Source organism: Harmonia axyridis, chromosome 3 (assembly GCF_914767665.1).
Source record: "Harmonia axyridis chromosome 3, icHarAxyr1.1, whole genome shotgun sequence".
In the NCBI taxonomy this organism is placed as follows: domain Eukaryota; kingdom Metazoa; phylum Arthropoda; class Insecta; order Coleoptera; family Coccinellidae; genus Harmonia; species Harmonia axyridis.
Genome location: NC_059503.1, coordinates 15,638,786 through 15,663,361, shown reverse-complemented (window position 1 = coordinate 15,663,361; position 24,576 = coordinate 15,638,786). Strand labels below are relative to the sequence as shown.

Sequence of the window (24,576 nt, the reverse complement as noted above, 5' to 3'; positions counted from 1 at the left end):
TTGTATTCTATAAATTTCAAAACTGGACATTTCAGGATGGGGTTGAATATTATTTTTTCCTGATTCCATTTATTTTTGGAAATGAACCAAAATAAGCACATCGTCAAAAGTCTCGGCTCCCTCTAGGTTTCTCAAGTAATGAGATGAATATTTTTCTCTATATCAGCTACAATATATTTGATAGAAAATCTTTGTTAGGTACTCTTTGCTTTAAGCAATTTTAGATCAATTATAGTTACCTATTCCACTACTGGAACTGAATCCAAATTGAATAATATCCGTATTACCACCTCTTCTTTCAATCAACTGTCCAATACGCCTAGGCATCCCACGTATCTGACGTATCAAGTTATCGATTAAATTTTCAGGCATAACGTTCCATTCTACCTGACAGGCTAAACTCGATTTCTGAAAAGTTGAAGGTGGTTTTGGCGATTGGATAATGCTTTTCCTGAATAATACTGTCTGTTACTTAGTTAACATAAATATGCTTTTTTTTCAGTAAAACAACGTTAACAGTACTCATTCCATTTATTAGAGCACAATAAATTCAATTAGGTACAAATGATTCATTTCATGTACTCATTAAGTTTTATTCTGTACTTTTTAACATTCAACATTGTTCCTCGTAAAAATTTACAAATAATATTAACATTCATAAAAATTCATAATTAATAATCTAAGTACACCTTAAGTTAAAATAATTCCATTTGATATCCACACGATAACATAAAACTGTTTCCAAAAATTTCCAAGCTACGATGACAATATAATGATAAGGTAATATCAAGCAGCAGGTCAAAAAATAAAGATACGGGAACCTGTCGACTTATTATCCAATAATGTCATTCAGATTAAATAATCTAAGAATTATTCACATTCAGAGAATATTTTTCTTGCTCTTGGTGGAAGACTATCAAAAGATTGCATGAATGATCCATCTTGAATTGGCTGATAGAACAGTGCAATCGTAAGGAAGATCTATATTCTCCATTTATACCAGATGCAGATTTATCATTCGTGATATGATTGCCATGATTTAGGGTAGGTACATTTAAGAGCAATTTTTTATTCCCTGGTATTGCATTGAAAATGCGATTTCAAAGGTTACATCAGTTGCTAATTCAATAATCTAAAAATTGAGCTTGGAGATATGTATGGACATATATAAGATATATACTTAGGTCGATTTTATTGATCTGGCATTAAAGATATTTCTATTCACATCAACAGATTCCCACACTTTTTGTAAGCTAGTCTATACATCCCAATAAAATTTTCCGATCGGAAATTTCCCTTTTTTCCAATTCAATAAAAGTACTGGCTTCGTTTTAGAGATATAACTGCACATTCATCGATTATTGTTATGTAGAAGAAAGTTTGATGACTAAGTATCTCAGAATAGCACTATATTTTTATGTGACAATCATTTTTCGCTGAAATATCTTAGTCTAATTGAAATGTCTTTCGTAATATTATTGGCGAAAGGAAACATTCATCCTTCAAAAATCCATTTCGAATTATACATTTTTAACAAAGAATTTTTTAATGTTTGAACATACCTATTTGTCATTATTTAGGTAATAATTATGTTTAATTCTGGCATACATAACTATCACTTTATATCATTTCGTTATCATTTAGTAGGCAACTATATTTTAATACTGATTTCATTAAGTATATTGTTTTGAAGTGGAAGGGGTTTCTTCTTGAAAACTTGATGAAGATTCTTCTCTAATAGCTAGTGGAGGTACCTGGAATGTCGAGAAAACAATAATTAGATAATTTTTACAATAATTTTCATATGGAGTGAAAGTGCAAATCCATGAATTCAAAATGGTTCAATAGAGTATCATTTATTGTGATTCTTGGAATGACCTTATTTGGAACATCTTCCATAGGTACAATTTTATAGAGTAGAGCATCTATTGGTTTAATTCTGACGTGTGCATGAATTTCTGGCTTGGAAAAACGTGGCATAGATAGCATCAAAATCATAAGATAATCGCTATAATGGCTATAGCACTAGCACATAAGCAAGTGGAATTTAATACAGTAAAATTTGTGGTTTTTCATCCAGAAGTAATAATTTCTATAATTAAATAAAATAAAATAAAAAAAAAAAATTTCTATAATTTCATTTTTGGCAACGTTGTGGCCATTCGACGCATGCTATGATAACAATGTCAATGGATAAATTTCATCTCTTAGTTTTTGGTCTAGTAATGAAAAATTGTTGTCTATAAAGACACACTGCACGTAGAATTTTTTTTTTTCTTCATTTACGATTGTTGGTACTGTGGCCACCCTGATCACCAGATTTGAATCTGTTGGAATCATGAAGTAACAGCTGCTAATTAAGAGTGAGATGCTACAAGAATACATCATTATTTCGCCGAAGACTTGATGTATGCAAGAGTGTACTCAGTAGCGGGATCGTATTGTAACGAGTCGAGAGATAGAAGAATGTAACAGCGTCATAATTTTTATTCATTTTAGATATAAGTTTACTTTTAATGTCAATGAGCATGTTTTACCAAGAACTGTTGATGGAACTCAACAACCGATAAAAAATTAAGAGGGGTTTGTAACACGTGACATTCTAGTGATTTACTAAAGTTCAACTACTCCTATATCTGGTTTTTGAGTGGACCAATATCAAATATTTCTCTGATTTACCGTATTTTCCTATACCACATGCAAGAATTCAAAAAATGATTTTTAATTTTGGAGAAACCGTTTTTTCAGCCTTTGACAAGACTTTTTCCATAATATTTTCATGTGAAAATCCATAAAAAAATAAATGTTTGTATAGAAAGTTATATCATGCATATATTCATTCTTCAATAAAAAATTCATCTAATTCCTATTTGTCCATTTCAAAAAAATTAATAAATGAGGATAAAAAAAGCTTAAAATAAAGCCTAATAATTTTTGAACTGGTCGCTTAAACGTTCGATTCGGGAAGATAAGCAATTATGTGAATTATTGTAAACAATTTCAGAAAAAACCAACAGATCGCTCACTCCGAAATTCTAGTTCTATTCAGTACATTATATCATTCATACCAATAGTATGTTTATTTTATGTATAAAATATAACATAATTGATATTCACAGAAATATCAATCGAAATTTTCGAGCTAGTTATGAACCAATTGAAAATTCAGTCATGCAGAAAACGTAGTTAAAAACTGATCCAAGTACGATTTGAGAATGCTACAAGATCAAATAGAAGCTTGATGTATTTCTGACAATTGAGTAAAAGCATTTGGTATAATGCAAAATCATATTGCTCAAAAAAATAAAAACAATCTGGGAATGAAAAATGTTTCAATACCGCAGTATTTTGATTCTACCATGTTGCTTTGTGATGAAAAATAGATCGCTCTTTCTACTTGCTAAAATCCACTGAACAAAAATATGTGCAAAATTCTCGATATTAGTAGGTACTTGTTATCTTACATAGTAAACAGTTGGCCATGAACTACTCTCATTCTGTAAATCGAATTAATAATAATATTATTTCAAGCAAGAAACCTATGGAATAGTTGGTGAAAAAAATGAAACTTTCTGCAATTTTTCCACACAACACTATTAGGTACTATTAAGCTAACTATCTTGAACAAATTCTACTACTTTTGAGAAATTGATATATGAATATTGAAAGTTAAAATTGACGGTAATTTGAATTTGAAGGTTTATAGGTTGTCAGAGTGTTACCTAATTCAACAAAAAGAAAAATACACAAGATGATATTTGCATTCTGGTAAATATAAATTAATAACTAATAGGTATACCTAATATAAATATCAAATATCAATAATAATACAATTTATTTAAAAATACAATAAGAAGTAAACGGTAGGTATTGTTAATGAATGAAATAATATTTCGGGGAAAAAACTGGTATAGGTATCTATCTTTATAAAATATACAGAGTAGCCCACATCATATATTATGTTGAAGATAAAGGATTTCTGGCAAAATAGTTTACTGTTAATTTCTTATTGTATTTGTTAATATATCAAATCTTTTTACCAAGTTTAGAATTTTCTAAGTAATAAAGTATGTCGTATTATTACTTATTACGAATGTTTTATTATAGGAGTTTGAACTAAAATGAAACGCAAATATTTCTGCGCTGCGATGAATTCGAAGGACCAATAGATCACAATTATGTTTTGAAAATTATATCGTTTAAATATGCTCCTGAACTCAGTTGGCCTTAGCGATCTTGATAAGTCAAATTTATTGAGACGTTTTCACGTATTTTATCGGAATTTCACCAATTGTTTATCTGATAATGTTTCTTCAACCCTGAACTATAATTGGCATAAGTCTTGAGAGGTCAGATAACCATCAGACGAAGAAGACATAATATAGAAATAATTTTCTTTGAAACAGCCATTTCAGCAAAAAAATGACCTCATCGCTGAATATGATATTGAAATGAAAATGTCAAATTCTGTATCACAAAAGCAAATAAATCTCAGCGGCAGCAATAATCATTGGACTTTAGTTCGTGAACCAGATGAGCTTTTTATGAATGCAAACCTTTATCACACGGTTTTTAAAATTATTCGAAACTCGAACACATTTTTAGATTTTTTCACAATAAACAAAAATAGTTTGTTTAATTGAAATTTTAAAGATGGGACCCATAAACTATACAAGCCGGTAATTCGAGACAGGTTAATTCCCCAGCGGTGCCGATTTAGAGAAATATGCGTGGCCTATAACGCCATCTCTCGGGCAAAAACAGAACCATTACACTATAAATGAGTGTAAATCCCGCATCCAGATAGAACTGTTATCCATATCGGAGAAATTAAGCTTGAATATGCTTACTGCAGTACTAAGCAAAACGTCAGGTGAAAAACCGACTATATCACAGCTATGCCCGGAATTTTATTGTCGAATGTCTGATACTCATTATTGCGTTACCTATATTCCACTTCAAGTTCCTAAAGCACTTATTAGATCACTCTTCATATCCCCTTTCTATTTCTAGCTGCTTTGCGTAGCTTAAATAATGTATATCAAAATGTTGTTTATTATTCTCCGTATCCTGTAGTAACTTGAAAAGGTTAATTAAACGTGAAAAGAAAATTCTATAACCACGTGTACCTTTTATCATATCTTAGAAGCTTGGCATTGAAGAGAGACTCTGCATACCTGCTTATCTTCCTCTAGAGTTGGAAGGAGGTCATCAGTAGAATGAGGGCTAGGGCTTGGTGCTACCTTATCTCTAGAACTTGACGCACTAAATCTTCCTAATCTTCTTTCTCGTTCTCTTTCCTCTTTTTCGAGTCTTTCTTTCTCATACCTCCGTGCACTATAGCTCCTTATTGAACTACCACTGTGGATAGACGTGATGCTAGGCCTTCGAGACCCTTAGGGAAGAAAACAGTTTAAGCAAGAATCTTTTGTTGTAGTTGAGTCCATAGAGAAAACATACATGCAGAATGTAACATTTGTAGAAAATGCTTCAATTCAAGTGTGAACAACGCTGTAGGCAAAATAAATGATGGAATATATTACTTCATTTGGAGTCAATAATCTAAATACTGATCTGGTGAAGTGATTAGTTCTATAATGAAAAAATTCAATGGAGGTTGTTAATGAACAGAATGAAGATTGCTATTATCCCACGCGTCAGTGTTGAGGGTCCCATTATTTTGATAATATAGCTGAGCGTAATTATACTATAGCGTTCACTGATGAATCTGAATAATATATAGAGCGTATTTCACCGCTTTTATTGCTAATTATAAAGAAATTTTTTATGAGCTCATGTTTTGTCGATGTTATGATTAGGGCGGGTTTTCGATTTTTACCATTTCAATTTTGAGTATTTTCAGTAAAATTAGACTGATTTAGACCTAGACCTAGACCTGGACCTTTTAGGTATAACCAAAGAACTTCTAGAGCGAATTTCGTGGTCTTTGATTTATTGGATTTATATCCGCCTTGAGAAACAGCACAACTTTGAAACCATTAGATCAGAAATATTACTCCAAAGATGAAGAAATCATGACAATTATAGAAAGCAGAGAATCAACAATATGGTCCTGCAATATTATAACTATAACAGTGATCGTCAGGATAGGCAATTTTTAAAAGGTTTTTGACAACCGATATCATTTTGGAGAAAATAGGTTATACTAAGACATATATGTATATGTTGGCTGCTGATCTCGATAAGGGGTGGGATTACAATTGATCCAAAGTGTTATTATGTATTCGAAAGGAGGTGAAAGATCTTTTTTTTTGCTATGATATAAAATTTTTGGATTTTGACATTTTGAAGCCGCATGTATCCTAAAATCTTCTGAAAAGAGGAAGACCTAGACCCTAGAGTGTTAACTGGAAATATAGAAAATCAGTTAATCGAAAGTGCCAAGAATAAAATTAGAGAGTTTTTGAGAGACAACTATCACGAACGGCGTTTTGAAGGATAAAATTTCGAGAGAACTTAAGAAAAGAGTTATAGAATATCGTTAGAGAAAGAAATGTCGAAAATATACCAAACAAGTTACCTCAAACCAGTGGCAATGCCATCTTTCAAAAAAAGGGATGGCTAAGAGGGGGCTGGATTTTTTTTGGGGGGGCCGAAGTAAAGCGAAATTACAGTTCTGCTAATCTTGTTATTATTTTAGCTTTAGTATGTCAAATTTAAGGTGGGGGCAGTAGAATTTAAGGGGAGGGGTCGGGCCCTCCTTGGCTGATAAAGTTTCAGTTTGTTGCGTGAAATAAACTAATGAGATTTCCAGGTGAAGCAGTGGATAGTCAAAGTTATATTCACAACTGCTGTATAAAATTGGTTGTTATACCGAAAAATTAAAATCCCCAAATTTACCGCAGGTTTGACCAATTGTAGAATTCTGTGCTATTTTGTCTAGGCAAGTATATAATGGAGGCTGGTTAGTGGAAAACGGGTAATATTCAAGCTCTGGCAACGTTGTTCACCACCTTCATCATTCATAAGCAATGAAAATCAGGCCTGACATGCTCACCATGCAAAGCTATACATAAAAGATTTATTGTTGAGGGTGTGAGTGCGGGATATGGTGTTTTGGATGTTTACTGACTAATTGATTACCTCCAACCTTCAATTAAAATAATAGAAAAACGAACGGTTCTACCACGGCCATCTTGCCATCTCTGTGCGACATTTATGATTGATTTTAAAGACTCCTTTTATATTGTTATTTTTATAAAGTTGATGCCATATAGTTGTTAAAAACATGTGAGTCCTTACAAAAAAAAATTGTCTAAAGGACGGTACTAATTATAAAAACTTGCAAATTAACGATTCAGGTATATTGAAAACAGCGAAAATATAAAAATTATTGATAATCCTAAAAAGCAGAGAAATGGGATATTTAAAGAGAATTAACATTACCTATTGTATGAGGTAATGCTCAATGAAAGCATTCGCTAGAATATTGTCTACAATAATCGTATTTATACCTACATTAGGTAACATATGAAAAAAATTCAATAAAATAATTTTTCAGAATAATATTCTTGTATATTACCATGAATGAGGGTATCTGTGATACTTTTATTGGATAGATACTATTATTTCTTCAGCAGAACCGGTATACATTTAAAACATTGAAACCCATTAGAATTCCTTTTCAGAGATAAATATACTTATAACAAATTAAATATTTTTGCTCCAGAAGAATGTCTTATTAAAAAGTATTTAAAATAACTCGGCAACTAATCTTGAAACACTTGAATCTCTGATGTGTTAAAATTAATCCGAAGACAATAAAAATTTTTTTTCCATTAAATAAACCTATTCAGTTCACCACATCAAATTTATCTTTGTTATTCGCTCATTCAAATTCAATTGTCAAACAAAAAGTTCAAAACTTCTTCTAGCCTGATTTTTCGTTGATGACCAAACAAAGAGATAGGTATTTGAAATGATGTAATTCTCCATGGTTTATTTGTAATTGAGGAATTTCTTCCAAAAACCTGAGTATCAGAATTTTTTTCAATGTATTTTCAATTGGGATCAAAACCACTCAAACATTATTATAATGTGTAAGTGTGATGTGTAGTGTTTTGAAATACAACTAGATCAGAAAGTTTCCCATCAAATTGCAAGCCACATGTACAACCTCCACTTTTCCTTATAAGCACAAAAATCGTCAACAATGCAAAATTCATCTGATAGCAGCAATATACATAATTGTTGAAGAATTCTGATTTTATAATTTTTTAGGGAACGATTGATTAATCTAAAAACTGAATTTTTTTCATTCTTTAAGGTGAACTTTAAGGGACCGAAGAAAAATATTTGCACCTATTTTAACATGACAAGTGTTATGAGACCTATAAGAAAACATGTCATCAACTTGATTTTTTTGGCAATAGAATGAATACTCTATGATTTGCTGTGAGGAAACTATGGTGAAAATATCAGCTTAGACAATTTATTTCTAGAACTCTTAGTTTTTAAAGTTTATCTGTGATATAAAATATGCAGCACCAAGAAGGCTTTGAAATTTTTCTACCTTACTTAGCATAAATCTTTAATTATTCAAATATAGTACCCAAATGAAATAAAAGATCGCTGCCTAAACTCAAGAAGTAGACAAAAACAAAAGAATTGCAATGAAAAATAATACCAAAATCGACTTAATATACCAGATAATTTCAATTGTGAAAACTTCAAATTTTCCATGGAAAAATGCCATGGAAAATTGTATGAAATTTTAATCATTTACAAACCTTCAACTTAATAAACTAGTTAAAAGTCTGCCAAGTTTGGTGACAAAATTTCAACGCATTTTTTATGTCTCACAGCATATTATTCAATGAGTTTGTTTCTCTATTTCAGTAACGTAATGAGTCACGCCAACTGATGCTAAGATATACAATAAAAAGGTCGCTAGAACGTATAATCTGAATTTTTCATTGAATTTCAATAATATTTCACAAAACTTGAGTAAAATAGGGAAAATATCGTCTAAAATGTACTCGTTGCAGAAGGCAATTTCAACACTCATGCGTTCGAAAATTCGCTCCTCCGTCGCTTGTTTTCGAATTTATCATTCCTGTTGGAATAGGAGCCAATTCTTGACAAAAGATTCTCCAAACAAAAATATTAAAATTTTATTTTAGTGGCGTAGACTCTCTACATTCCCATTAAATCAAGTTAAAGTTATCCCTTCTGAGTATAACACTTCAAATTTCAAATAGGTAATGAGATCACTAGGTATCTATTTACATATAGGTGAAGATGGAATAAATTTTGAATATTCATTATCACCAAAACATCCTGTCATCTATGAGCTGTTCTGGAACACCGAAAAATAAGATAACATCGTATCAATCAGTCTATCATATCGTGGTAGAAATTACCGAATTTTGATGTGTTATCTAGACAAGATTGGTGATTGTTTGTTTTCATTGTGGAGGAAGATTAGTAGTATTTTCGACATTTGGGAGCCCATAACTTCCAAAACAATAGATACCACCGATTTCAGAATTGAATTTATCGGCACAAAGATTCTGAAAAAGCAATCCAATATTTTCATGAAATGATCATGTTCGAACATGGATCATTCCTACACATTAGAAGATATTAAGCATTTCTCGATTTCAGTCACAATCATGACCAACAAACCACAACACAAATTCAACTGACTTTCTGATGCACGCAGAGTATGTACCGAAATATCGAACTTGCGCAGTTGGCCTTAGCTGCACCATGGCGGGTTCAGTCTCGTAACTGTAGTTCTGCGCATCGAAATCATATTGGCAAGAGAGAAGCAAGATGGCGGCGGACCGGGCCGCACCTGTTCTGGAAGAGGAAACGACAGAGACGCCTGCGCGGCAACCCTGCGCACTGCTGGCCCTACGCGACTGAATCGATGCCAGCGTTCTGCGACTCGATGTTCGGGATGCTGACGTCAAGCTTCGATCGATGATCGGCAACGGTAAAGATCCTGCAACATGGCTTAATATACTCCTGCTCCCTCCAGGAATCTTTTTGTAAAAATTAGATGCAGGCAAATACAAATAAACATTCTCAAACTAGTTCCGAAAATAATAATATAGTAGGCGTATTACGATACAAGTGCATAAGGCATAAGTTGATGGCATGAGTTTGAAGGCACGCAGTGGCGCAACTAGGATTTTGTTTTGGCGGGGCGGAGCTGAAGAATTTTAATATTAATTTTTTTAATATCTTTGTATGGGGGTCGTCAGACCTAGAGGCTTCTTCAGCGTAGCAAGTGTTTCTAAGGTACTTATACATTAGTGTAACATACGTTATTTTTTTATTAAACCTGCATCACAATTTCCATAGCAATGTTGGAAATTATCTAAGAAGAAAAGTTTTTATGGACCTATGTGATAAACTTTCATATTAGGGTATATACATACATATACAAATATTATACATGTAACTGCTTTTCCCGAAGACCTAAATTATTTTGAATTCCTCATCTATTTGCGGTTAAATTTTATAATTTGATAATTTTTCGCCTAAAAAATGGCATTGGATTTATATCATCGAATACTTTTTTTTGGAACATCAATACAATATATTCGAAAGTCGAGAGGTTTAGAACAATAAAAACGTATCTTATTAAAATCACCACACAACACACTGTAGAGAAGATAAAAACTTGGATTGGGAACAGTAAATATTTGTATTTGTTTTTCTACCTAACAGCCTTTTAAATAAGAAGTATTGTTATTTTAAGATTTTGCATGCTTTTGATTTCATAGATCACGTATGATAAGAAATTCTATTTATTATTTCGCATATGTTTATTCCACCTTCTCTTCTAATCTTAGTTTTTTCACAGGAGCTAACACAATATAAATTTATAATCTTTGGGTTCTACAAGATCGATAAAACTAATTGAGTAATAAGGTGAGAATTTATATGATTCGCGTGAAGTAACTAACGAGGAGCTATTTTTCTTGTGTAATGGAAAGACAGAAGCTTTCGCAATTTCAATTTTCAGAGATAAACGTCGTCTGACAGTAAACATCAGTCTGCTGGCGATAAGAAAACTTATAATAGATTCTTCCACCATCATCTCTAGAACGTCCCTCTATGTCTTAAGACGGCTCGAACCTGACTCGCATCAATACTGACTGGGAATCAGTTAGTTATTTAACACTGTTAGTGTCCTTCCTAATTTGAGTTTTTTTCTGATTAAACAGATCAAAACTGGTGTTGGTTGACATCTCAGAGTAATAAAATAGATAGAGGGAGCATATGTCATTTTCAGTAAGCATATTTTGTCCCCAACATAAACTATCAAATATGACATGAAGCGCGCGGAGATGAAAACATATCAGTGATACGATATTTCACTCAATTCGCAAGTTTTTCCACAAAGACCGCACTTCTTATGTCCCATAATGAATCAATGTTTTATATTAACTCAAAATATATAAAAATAAATATCTAAATATATCAATTCAGAAAACAAACTTCAAGCGCGCCAAACGACGTGAAACAACCGATGACACTAGTAGAGCAAGAAATGCGAAACCTTGGATTTCAGCAGGTAGATACAGAAAATAATAAATATTCTGCTTATTATAAATTCGACGATTAGGAAAAATATCGGATTCCAAATATTCAAATTTGTATATTTAATCGGGAATCACTCAAATAAATATATTTCATTCAATATAATATACATTCATAACGATATAGTAAAATTGTGGATTTGAAAATATATCACAACGTAATCTTAACCATGTTGGCGACATGTAAAATTACGTATACTCCCTCTATCTATGTTTATTACTCTATGATTATGATGAACTAAATTTCATAAAAAAATTATAGAATTTCTTCTGGCGGTATAATATGCTTGAAAATTTAATCAACTTGAAGGTGGACGCCATAGTAACAGCTTAAGTATTATCTCAGAAATATCGTCTTCAGTATTAGTAGGTATAATACCTATGTATTATACATACAATCCATAATATCTATTAAGGTGAATAATGCTTATCCGATAAAAAAATTGTAGTATTAGTGAATATTGAACATAGTGCTATCACAATCATATTGAAATGAAAATACGTGCCGAACTCTTTGTGGATTCCTATCGAATTTTGATTAACATGTACTTATATTTGATAAGAAATTTCATAATTTCAACATGAAGGTTTTTTTAAAGCTAAATGACTGAAATGTCTGAGTAACTGAAGAACAGATCACAAATAAGATCAAATAGTCATATTTTAAAGGAATATAAATCATATACGGTAAAAAGAATCATTTGATAATGGTAGAAATTTCCTCAGTGATAACTATCAGTTCATTGAAAAGAAATGCGGTAAAAGATTTGCAGAAAAATTCCAGCTCTAAAATGCAGAGTGAAAGCACTGCAAGTTCAATTTCAGATTGTAAAGCATATTTTCAACAACTTTACCTACCAAAATCTAGAAGGAGTCCCATTTCTGAAATGTGAGTTAGTTAGTCACATTCATCGTACAATATTTATGTTTTCTTTATGATATACAAGCATATTTTTCAAGCATTAGTTTATGTTATGTTATGGAGGGTTTCGATATGAGAACAAGGTTAAACGACATCGATCATAGCACATTTATTTAGACACTATGCAGAATGTTAAAAAGATATACATTCCGAAGAACCAATGAAGAAGGAAACATTGTATCAGATAACCAAAAATGGAATAGTTTGGCTTTGATATTTGCTTCAGCAAGATCATTCTCTGAAATATTTCGTTCTTCATCAAGTCCAGCAATGCAACATGAAGGTATATTGTAGCAGAAACAGAACTTATTCATATATTGTATGGTTTATTTTTTATTCTGACCTCAGTGAAAATTGATTGGTTCAATTAATTATTCATCTGCTATTGTAGGTATATCGCAAGGTCCAAACGTTTCGAGTCATGCTTAAAGCTACACTCAGTAAAGATGAAGAAGGTGCTTATATTTCAGAATATTCCAGGTTACGTACTTCTTTGAAAAGTACGAATAATTTTATGTATGTATGTTTTATATTGAATAATTTTGGGAGAAAAAAATGGTACGACATTGCCTTATTTTTGATTTCTCATTTGTAGAACGAACTGAAAAACTGATTGATATTAAATACAAGTTATTCTAATTTCCACTGAATATTGGAAATTCAAAATGGATTTCCACTTAGTAACGAGCAAGTCCATCAAATACTGCAAAAATTGATCCTTTTGGACAAAACCTCAGCAAGACAGAAATAATTCTAGTTTGCAGAGACATCATACAGTGAAGAGTGAATTTCAGTAATTTCCTCCTTCAAGTACGATATGAATGACTTTGCAGAATTCTGCTTGACGTGAAGGGCAAACGATTGTATGCCCACATGGATGTGGGAACTGGGAACTGAAAGTCATTCGTCAATAGCCTTCATCTAGGTATCCTGAAAAATGTTTCGCTTTCAGAAGTTTGTTGAAAAACCGCTGAGTAATTCCTATTTTTTCGCATTTGATGTTGTTATATTAGAGTTGGACTGATGAGATTTATTTTTTAGGAACGAGAGATTGATGATTAATTAATTTTTTTAATTAGGTACATAGTTTTTCCCACCAGTGTTGGTCGAGAAGTTGCTTCACGAAAACCCAAAAGTGCTTTAGTTTTGCGAACTGTGACTGAAATTTTCACCATTTCACCAAATTTAATAACTTCAATGCTTTATTGAATCTTGATCCATTTTTAGTAATGGCGTAGTTTTAACTTGTCAAATTTCAAAAGATGAGAGCTTCAAAAGATATAGCTGCCTTTGCCTAGATAGCGGGCTATTCATCAAAAATTTAAATTAAATAGCTTAGTGGTGTTAATTGAGTGGTGCGACATGATGATCACGGGTTTCAAGAGTTCACATCCCAGCGCAATTTTTTCTTTTTACTGTCTTATTTTGCTATTAGTAACGAAATATTGTCATTCGTATAAGTACAAAAAAGGATGTTTGGACAATCACGTGCTGGTATTACCTCAAGTGTGTAGTCCTTTATAGGTGTATTTAAATTTTGCAGTTTGCAATGATACTCCCGTACGAGGAATTGTCGTTTTCCTTCCTTGTTCGAACTAATAGTATTAATCATTTTTGGCCTACGGTTATCATTTCCGCACCATAATCATTCTGATGTAGGTCAGATAAGCCGTAACAATAAAGCTACTATCGGAATAGGTTGGTTAAACACCAACGATTACTATTTGGAGTTCTGTTATCTGCTAGAATATTGCCGTTTTGTTGTTGCATTTACCACGAGAGCTCACATTCGACAACATTCATGAAGAAATTTCAAATACCATCATTCTTCATCAACAGATATTTCAATTTTTTTAAAGATTCTAATATCAATGAAATAAGTAATGTTTGATTGATTGTTTGATCATGAATGAACAATGAAAATGAAAATAAAACTCCATTTTTATTTTTGAGTGGTCGTTCCCCGAACAGATAGATATATCATAATCATTTCGTCACGATGAAAGTATTCTAGTCTAGCGGTGTTAAATCACAAGATCTTGGAGGCCAATTCACAGGTCCAAAACGTGAAATTAGGCGGTCACCAAACGTGTCTTTCAATAAATCGATTGTGGCACGAGCTGTGTGACAAGTTGCGCCGTCTTGTTGGAACCACAGCTCCTGGACATCATGGTTGTTCAATTCAGGAAGGAAAAAGTTAGTAATCATGGCTCTATACCGATCACCATTGACTGTTATGTTCTGGCCATCATCGTTTTTGAAGAAGTACGGACCAATGATTCCACCAGCCCAAAAGCGCACCAAACAGTCAGTTTCGGTGTTTCGACATACACTTGAGGGTTAGATCTTGAACAGTAATGCCAACTTAAAGTTATATACCTCAAAAAAAAGACACCCGTTATAACCATTTCAGTTTTCATTTGCATCAAACTTCCATTTTATCATTATATTGCGCGTAAATTGAACAATTACAATTGAATGACGTTAAAGTTCCCGATAGGAAGAAATCCTTGATGAACGGAAATAATTAACAATTTCAATCAGGATGTGAAAACACCATCAGGAGCCTTCAATAACAAATTTCCTTCTTAAGGAATGGTCGGCAATATTGACATTGACACGGATAGTTAAAAGGAAGCGTTCGATTAGTCGTATTTCCTCTTTTTTATAGAAAATGAATATTTATCTACTGTTCTGTAAGCTGTAACACTATATATCCCTATCCTTTCAAATTTTCAGAATATTTGATTTACAATCTGCTTGTAAAGATTTGTAATTTTTCACATACGAATGAGACAGATCAAGCATGTCACTCGCAATTGATTTACTCTGGGATACACTTTATTGCGTGAAACACAAACATTTAGAATTTTTCGATTTTTCGACTTTAAAACGCAAATATGGAAAATCGCTCGGACCCGTCAATGTCATATTCGGAACAACTTTTCCGCTTTTTTCATCCCTGTAACTTCAACCCCCAACAGGGGTTACCCAACCTCTTGATTTTGAATAGGAACAACTTATTTTGAAGATCGTATCGAGTACTACCTGACAATAAATTTTGGTTTAAAATTTCCATCGATAATGAAATAATAGCGAAAATAGTGAAAGAGGCAATATGAAATTTATCTCGAGAATGTTATTCGTATCCGACACATTTCAAAGGTATTTAGTAGTTAGTACTCTTTCACTAATTTACCTGTTATTTTCGTTATCGATGAAAATTTTGAAGCGAAATTTCAGGATCAGATATATTATTCGATAATATTTTTCAAAATGAGGTATCGCACCTCTCCCTAATCTCTATTCAAAATCAAGGGTTTGTGCTCATCCCAGTTAGGGGGTTGCAGTTACGGGGATGCGAAGAGCAGAAAATTTGTTCCCCCTCAAATCAGAAATTGACGGGTCCGAGCGATTTTACAAATTTTCATTTTCAAACCGAAAATTCGAGGTGTTGAGTTTTCGTTGGATCACACTATATAATCACAGCGCGTACAAAAAGATATCATGATTGAAACTTTAAATACGAAAAATTATTAAATTTTTTTCGCTCATGACAAATTTTGCGAAAACTACCAATAGGTTCCAAGAATGGCCCCATAAACTATTTTTGAAGGTGGATTTTAAATAATAGCATTTTCAGAAAAAATATAGAGCAACCAATATAATCAGCAGAACTATGCCATCGTCCTGTAAATGTTATTTTCAGTTATGATATTTTTACCTCTATGCATGGTTTCGTGTTAAATGTAAAAATAAAATGATGATATCGTATTTATTCAATTTAAACACATCGCGTTTTAATTTAATAATGAATATTGAAAAACGAACAAAGTTCTATAAGTGGAAATTACTTAATAGACACTATAAGTTGTTAGCGTCACGATATTTCGAGAGCAGTTCAGCCAAAAATGAAATTTTTATTAGGCAAGTATCGATTTCTGGAGAGAGAGCTAAGAGAAGTTAACTTCTTCTTGTTTATTTCGGCATAAAGCTATAAAATGATTTTTATTATAGCTTTACCACTTGAAAATCTTCCTCAAATGACATAATAAATTTCGAAAGATGACTGCAATCAATGAAAAATGGACTTTGTACAGGCTGGTCCATAATCTATGGCTTAAAGTTGGAATCTACAAAAATACTGAGTATAAGAAATGAATAGTTGCTGAATTTCTGAACTTTTTCTCTGAGAAATTAAATGAGCTGAAAACCGTTTAGCGATGTTTTTTTTTTTATTCTGGAATTATGAACGAAAATTTGGTAATTACTCATTTTCATTAAATCATTATAATTTCCACATTATTGGAGTCAACACAGTGTATTACTTTTGAGAATGTCATTTGTTTTCAGTAGGTTCTCTCATTTAATTCTGGAAAGAAACACGCTTCAACGTTTTGGAATTGTTAAATGGTTCTATCACAATCAGTGCTTATTTTTATGTACTGAGAGAAAATTAAGAAGAAATCATAAACAAAATCATTCAGTTAATCGACTAAATGTTTGCTGTATTGTAGACTAATTTTTAAGTACCTGGCAAGGCTCAGTACTTGGTACTGGTACTCTTGTACCATGTGATGAAAATTCACTTTAAAATTTGTCTACAATACGACGAGTAGTGAGTCGACTAACTGAATAATGTCGTTCATGAATTCTTCTTAAATTTCTTTCAGTATAATAAGTGGCCACTAAATTCGATAAAACAATTGAACTGTTTCTAAGAGTTGTTGATGCGTATATTTTTTCATGAATGAATGGTGTAACCTACTGAACACAATTGACGAAAGAAATGCTAAAAAATTATAGAGAGTGTTGATATTATAATCTTTTTAAATTGTGGAAACAAGTTTATTTGAGACTCACTCAAAATCACAGAGAATGTATGAATGATTCCTTATTATATTATTATTACTGAAAATCACTTCCGCATGAGCCAAATATATTTCTGTAAAAATTAACTCAAGAGTTTGTGAAGAACTCATAATTCTGATATATTCATTAGAGTTTAAGGAAAATAACCTATGATTTCCATTCTAATTTGAGTTGTCTACAAAATAATAAAACAGAATATCGATCTGTGGTTGTTAGTTCCTCCAAATTATCGATTAAAGAAACGTGGCATCTATTTCTGCGCAATTTCAATAGTTCCGCATAACCTATCGATCTACCCGAAGTTCAAAATGGCGAATGCGCAGGTCTAATTCATATTGGACGCGAATTGGCGAATGCGCATGTTTCGATTTGAATAGGAATTTATAGTAACGTCAGAATTTCTCTGATTTAACTTGTATCTGAATTACTTATTATCTTTTATTCAGATTATAAGGAACATTGACTTCAATTAATCAATCGATTGAAGAATGATGGTTTTGAAAAATCAAATTAGGGATAACCCCACGTATCTTTCGTAAGCGAAAGAATCAGTTCCGAAACTCACCTGCGTCACTGGAAAATAAGATAGGAGGAGCCAGATTTGCATTTCCGAACCGATGCCTCCTGCGACGATTGCTTCCGTAAAGATTCTGATTGAACAAATGTAGGACGAAACAAATGAGACCCGTTAAAATCGCTATACCCGAGAGGACGCCAGCAAAGGTGGTGAAATCTGTCGTCATCGCGACCAGATCTGGAAAAATGGGAGGATTAATTTTAGGCCCCGTTCACCTTTATCAACTGATGTCTTACCTTCAGCGCAGAATATTCTTTTCGAAGGCTTCTGGAGAGCCACTGAATGGAAGCCAGTTTCGCATTGGCAGATTGCGTTGTGATGAATTTGAATGCACGACGAGTGTTGGTCCGAGTATCTACATGCCTCTTTGTAGTAGCATATCTCTCCCAATCCTCTGGCTGAAGAATCATATTAATTAAAAATTTGTGGATAAGAAATTCATATCAAAATAAGAACAGAATACAAAAATATAGTACAGTCCATTCAGGAATTATTGACATCGAAGTAGGCCATGAACGTCTAGTCGCGGCTTTATTTCTGGTTACAAAAATATCACTAAAAATTGCTATGGTTCATCATAGAAATAACCAGTTTAAATTATTTTCATCATTTTTGTATCCAAAAGATCCTGAATTTTCGAAATTACGATTATTACGAAGGGACGCATACAGTCATGATTTCATAAATTGAAATTCAGATTATATAACGTAAAAATATAGTGAAATGCTATCTCATTTCAAGGAAATCCAATGAAGAGATATCTATTCATTTAAGAGTCGCCCATGAAAGATCCCATTGGAGATCATTAAAATATGCATATTCCTTTTCACCAAAGGCTCTTCAAAAATTGTTGCATTACTGATGAGTCTAAACTGGTGAAGAAAACAGAAAAAACTGGTTGATAAATTTAAATAGTGTAGCTTAGAGAATGGAAGAGCCATATCATAATAAGACAGAAATTCAAAGAATCCATTTAGTATATGAAAAATTTTGGCATCACAGTTGTACTGTAACTTTCAAAATTGAAACCAATTTATCAGCCGATGTGTAAATTACTTTCTAAAGTCACTACTTATTGAAACTGTTCATGACATGAATGATTGATTAAACTTGTATGAAATTTCTATTAAATTACATAAAATATTTTGCCCATAACAGCTTTAACTCACTCACTAAAAGCATTTTTGCATGAAATTATTTTTAATTTGTGAATTTTAAAATTTTATTGCATTCTATTATTATCTTCAAGTGGGTAAGAGGTGAAGAAATTCTTCAAGTTACTCTTCTGAATATATTTTTCAATTGAATACTCAGTAAAAATTCTATAAAGCAATTGGAATTTATTAGATTTTTGGATTACTCCTTGAAGAACAAAAAACAGATATAACAATACTTAATTTCAATATAGAATATAAATAAACTATAGATGCAATGCCAAGACTTTGTTTAGCAATCCAATTATAGAATAATTCTCTCTTCATAGATTTATATAATCCTCATGATCACCACTGTCAAAACAAAACATCCAGCTAAAATTCCAAATATCCAGCATTCAAAATAGTGGTCCTTCTACTTCTACCCTTGAATATACTTGAAAAACATTTTGCTTTCTTTCTAGAGTCCACTGTTGAATAATGCTGGCATTTTCCAATAACCGAGTTTCCTCCAGATAAATGAAATTCACATTTTGTTGCAAATATTCTCTGTATTCACCATAAAATCGTACTCAACTTATAATACTTTTCTGTTTCTGTTTTGAACTTGTAACCAATTAAGTTTATGTAATGTTGTCATTGATTGAGTAAAATCCAGATGCTTTTTGGTCAAATTTCATCCAGGCTGATATATTGGTTGCTTTTGGCTCGGCTTTTGGTAACAATCAAATCATTCAATGATTCTTTGAAGGTGAAATCGTATTGCACAGGTTTTCTTCCACTAATAATCCAGGCTGTAATGACTTGCCTTCTTCTTATATCAAACAGTACTGTGAGAAATACTCAAATAAACTAATCAATGTGTGTTTGAAATTGATACAACTTTTTAGTTTCAAAATTTCTTCGATCAAAACCAATAACACAAACAAACTGAAATCTAACCTCCTGTCAATGACATTTCCAATGCCAACTCGAAATCTGCAATTCAAAATGGTACTGAATGAGCCAGTACCAACTTAATTTCGATTTTCCAAAGCCAACCGGGATGTCAATAATTCCGGAATGGACTGTAATTGTAAATGAACACAAGATCGTTTTTATCCTGGCCATCTTGAAGTAAACAACGGAGTCTGGCTTCGTTGGATGCAGATATAAATGTTTTCTTTCTGAAATTTCAACGATCCAATATTCATTGGAACATCGAAATGCATTTCGATATCTTATACTATGTTTTCATTTAGTTATTTTGAAACTTGTATCCGAAACGATTCTCTTCTACGTTTTTAATATTCAATTGATCAGCATGTTTTGGTTGTAGGTATTAGTTGAAGGTATTGCGTAATTATTTGCTGGAATTTTAACATTTTGTACTCTACAATAATGAATTATTAGTATTATGCCATGGTCTTGAGAATTTTGACTATTCGCCATTTTTCTTTGTTGATATTTATTACCAATTATATTTACTTTTATTCAATCATCTTTGTTTCTGAGACCGTTAAATTTGGCTACAAACTAGTAATTTCAGAATAATAAGGAATTTGAAATTCTACATAGATCTCATTTAGAATTTTTCACAAGAACAGACATTCCTATCAAAAAACATTGAAAACAAGATTGAAGTGTCGGCTCAAGTATCTCATCCTACTTTGCGTTGACTTTGAAATATTGTGTGATAAGGTGTGTTTAAAACACTCTGTAATCAAACTTTTTTCAATTCAAGTTGGCTCGAGAGTTTTCCAGTGTTCTTACTAAGGATTAGGTACAATGCTTGGATTGACAATAATTGTCTCACTACGGGAGTAGCTTCTTCAGATTTTAAATTTTCAAATATCTGAAATTTTCAAAAAGAAACTACATATCACTTGTATAGGTAAATGAAAAGGCATATGTAGAATAATCCTTGTTGTTCAGGAAACTTTTTAGATGTTCATTGATATCAATCTGAAAAGATCTTCTAGTTTGTTCAATATATACTTTTTGGAAATCAATGCAGCTTACCTTATATACTTCAGGTTTATCATGTTTTCTTTTTAAAAACAAATTGAAACCTCAGTAAATTAATCAAAAACAACAAATATACTACATCTAAAGATGATAAATCTGGCATACGCAAATGAGAAAACCTGTAATGATTGCCAAAAAGTATGTAACTATTGAAAAAACAGGAAGATCTTATCAGATTAAAATCGATAAAAATCTAAAGAGATTCTCTAACACCAAGAATAGTTCTACATATTCCAATAAGGTATTTATTACAATTAGGATAACATGTACTTACCCCCATATGTACCTATATAAGTTATTTCAGTTTACATAAAAATGTCAGTTATTCAAAATATAAGATCTGAAATGCTATGTAGTGAATCAATTGTTATTCATATTTTTGAAAAGTGAAAATAAAATAACTGTATGTAATTTATATTCAACTATGCTACTCAACTTCAAGTATAACTTATTTGAATGGTCCTAATGAAAATATATTGGTTGGTTGAATATTTTTTCCTTTTAAAGAGATGCGTGAATTTGATCCTATTTCAGCTTCCCAAATATACTAGGTTCGTTAAGTATTGAAGTATTTTGGGTTGCTTACACATTTATAAAAGATGAACTCTAAAAGTTTCCAAAGGAGAAACCTCTCCACGTGGATCATAGAGGAGAGATGTTGGATCCGATCTATTGTTTGTTTTCGAACAAATCAAACACAACGTGCTGCTGCATGCCTGTATAATCACGAAATTGTTAAATACAAACAATAATCGATATTTCGCATGTGCCTCCGGTTTGTTTCAGAATAACACCTTCGCGAAATATTGGATAGACAATTCATCCCTCAGATTTATTATTCAACGTGCGTTGTTGAACATTGCTATGCCTCCTATGACTTATCTCTGGTACTTTGTATTCATAATGGAAACGTTAATCACACCTTTCATAGCCACATAGATTATGCTTGATTCCACTTCATAATATAGGCTTGCGAGTTTCAAGAATTATGGGCAAACAACAAATTTATTGAATCCGTGTTGGATTTATTATATGTGACAATTTAATTGAAAAGGATGCTTCAAATTTGAACATTTTCGGGCGAGTTTTTCGTTGATTTTGGTTTATATAGGAAAATAATGGTTTTTAACGTCTGTAAATTAAATATAAAGAAATAATATAATGGCTTGCAGACAATTTTTATTTTCGGAAAAACCAGTAACCTTGGTTGGTAGAACACTGGACTAGTGATTCGGAGGTTGCGGGTTCGAGTCCCGCTCGAGAAAGTACTTTTTCCGGAATTAAAATTTGTCTACATGCAATTTTTTAATGTTTATGTTTGATTTCAATGATATAGGGTTCTGCAATAGCAATTTAAATTGGTTATAAAAGCAGCAGTATTAATATTTTTTTTACATCACTTATGTTATTTGTGTTCAGTAGGTAATGCCATTTTATTATGGAAATATGCATTTCTCAAAATCAGTGCTATTTTGTGAATACAGAAAGAAATTTGAGAATAATTCATGGACAACATTATTTAGTTAATGGATTCATTGCTTGTCGTTTTGTAGAATTTTGATATCCAAATTTTTTGCATGATACAAGAGATCCACTACTGAGCCGTACTTTGTACTAGTGAGTCGATTAAATAAATAAGTCTTCCGTGAATTCTTCTAACATTTTACCCACAAATGAGCTCTGATTATGATGACAAACTTTTACAATTTTAAACGTTGTTGACGCGTGTATATTCTCATGATTAACCTACTGAATATAAATGACATAAGAAATGTCGAAAAAATTATCAATTCTTTTGCCATTATAAACATTTTGAATGGTATACTTTTTATAAGAGGAAAATTTCGATAGAGTGGTTTAGATTTTTCTAAGCAGATTTCATTTTAAACAGTTGTGGGCGAACTGCTGAGCAATTCAGGGAGTTTTTAAGTTTTTGCCTTTATTGATTTATAAAAAACTATAATCCAACCAAATTTCAGAATCACATCTATCACATTATCACTGACCATGAAATGAGTCATTCTTTATTATAGAGTACTAGTTCACATAGGAAATAACCTACTTTACCTCATTGCTATAACTGATAACTAAAATCCAAAATGAGAACACACACGCAGAAGAAAAAACGAAATCCTTGTGTTGTTAATCTTTCATCATAAGAATTCAAAAACGAACACAATTTTCCGCTATGAAGTGAGTTTATAGCCTAATGGATTTTCACGTAACTCTTCACTTTTAATTGCTATACTCACGTTTACTGCATCCAGTGTAAGGGTTGAGCTTGACTGGATATTTCTTTTCGCATTCACATTCTCCGCTGACAGGGTTGCAGAACACGTGGTGCAATTTGGCGTTGCATGTGAATTCGCAAGGCGCTCCCACGTACATTCCTTTTTCTGGAACAAAAGGACAACCTGAACATCTCAATAAGGATTAGGTTTTGTGCGAAATTCGATAGAAGTGAAGAAAATTCAATTATTGTCCTAATAAGCTCTGAGATTAGGAGCACTTGAGATTCGAGCTTTTAGACATTATTTCCAGGGGCGTTCGGGGGTCAATGCTTTATACAGGGTGTAATATATTTAATAAGGTAGGCAATATTTCACTTATTTCACGAAATAATCTATATCTATACCAATAGAGTTTGTTACTGAGTACAATCATACCAATGGTTTTGTAGTTGAGGCGATCTGAAGTTTATTTTCGTAATAATTTCAAAAATATCAATTCATTTCGTATTCATTTTCCGAGAATTCCAAAATATTTGGATTTCCAATTTCAAAATTTCTGCCAGAAGAATTTATTTTATACCATTCTAAGTAACTTTCGTGTCTGTCGGTCTGTGTGTCCGTATATCCTTGTAATGGCCAAAACAATTCTCATCAGATTTTAATGGCATTATGGATATTCTGTTTAGACTATAGATGGTTATGCCTAGATTTTTCACTGAATATAGTACGCTGAGCAGACACGAACATGAAATTTTCAAGATCCCGCGTACTGCTTATCTCATTTTGACTTGATTTGGCATTATGCAATGTCAATTGGGTCGCCTTCCTCATGCACAAATGTAGAATTCTTGGGACCTCAATTATGGCTTTCTACCAATTCAATATTGATGAAATTTGATATAGTTTGTTGGGACATGAATGATTTCTTAGGGATTGCCCATTGCAAATTTTCAAGAGTTGTGATTTTTCAGGAGAAAAGATAAAGAGGCATAGTTTCACACTTTTTGGCCCAGTTTTTTTTCGAAAAATTAATTATACTATGAACTATTCGCTAGATTTCATTGATTTTGATCTGATTACATAAAAAAAGGAATAGAATTTAATTAAGTTGAAAATCAAGGGAATTTTAGTTGACTTGAATGAATTTAATAGATGAAGAGAAAAAATTGTTTCACAATTCATTTAAATCGACTTCTTGAAACTTTTCATAGTCGAAATATCCTTTCTTAATCGATAG

At 32.1% G+C, this 24,576-nt stretch overlaps 1 protein-coding gene across 9 annotated transcripts in view; it reads right to left on the bottom strand.

The window, feature by feature from the left end:
• Window positions 1–512: 512 nt before the first annotated feature.
• Window positions 513–24,576, bottom strand: part of LOC123677041 — a 39,225-nt gene continuing 15,161 nt past the window's right edge. For 2 of the 9 annotated variants that reach the window (XM_045613454.1, XM_045613453.1), the window contains exons 3-10: window positions 23,361–23,504; window positions 18,184–18,345; window positions 17,936–18,124; window positions 12,435–12,458; window positions 9,821–9,970; window positions 5,178–5,395; window positions 3,465–3,497; window positions 513–1,754 (exon numbers count right to left, since the gene is read on the bottom strand). In XM_045613454.1, the coding sequence (XP_045469410.1) occupies window positions 1,674–1,754; window positions 3,465–3,497; window positions 5,178–5,395; window positions 9,821–9,970; window positions 12,435–12,458; window positions 17,936–18,124; window positions 18,184–18,345; window positions 23,361–23,504 (1,001 nt within the window). In that variant the 3' untranslated portion in view covers window positions 513–1,673. Of the gene's footprint in view, window positions 1,755–3,464; window positions 3,498–5,129; window positions 5,396–9,820; window positions 9,971–12,434; window positions 12,459–17,935; window positions 18,125–18,183; window positions 18,346–23,360; window positions 23,505–24,576 lie in introns of all 9 variants that reach the window. The other 7 variants (XM_045613459.1, XM_045613458.1, XM_045613456.1 and 4 more) reach the window with 7 other exon arrangements.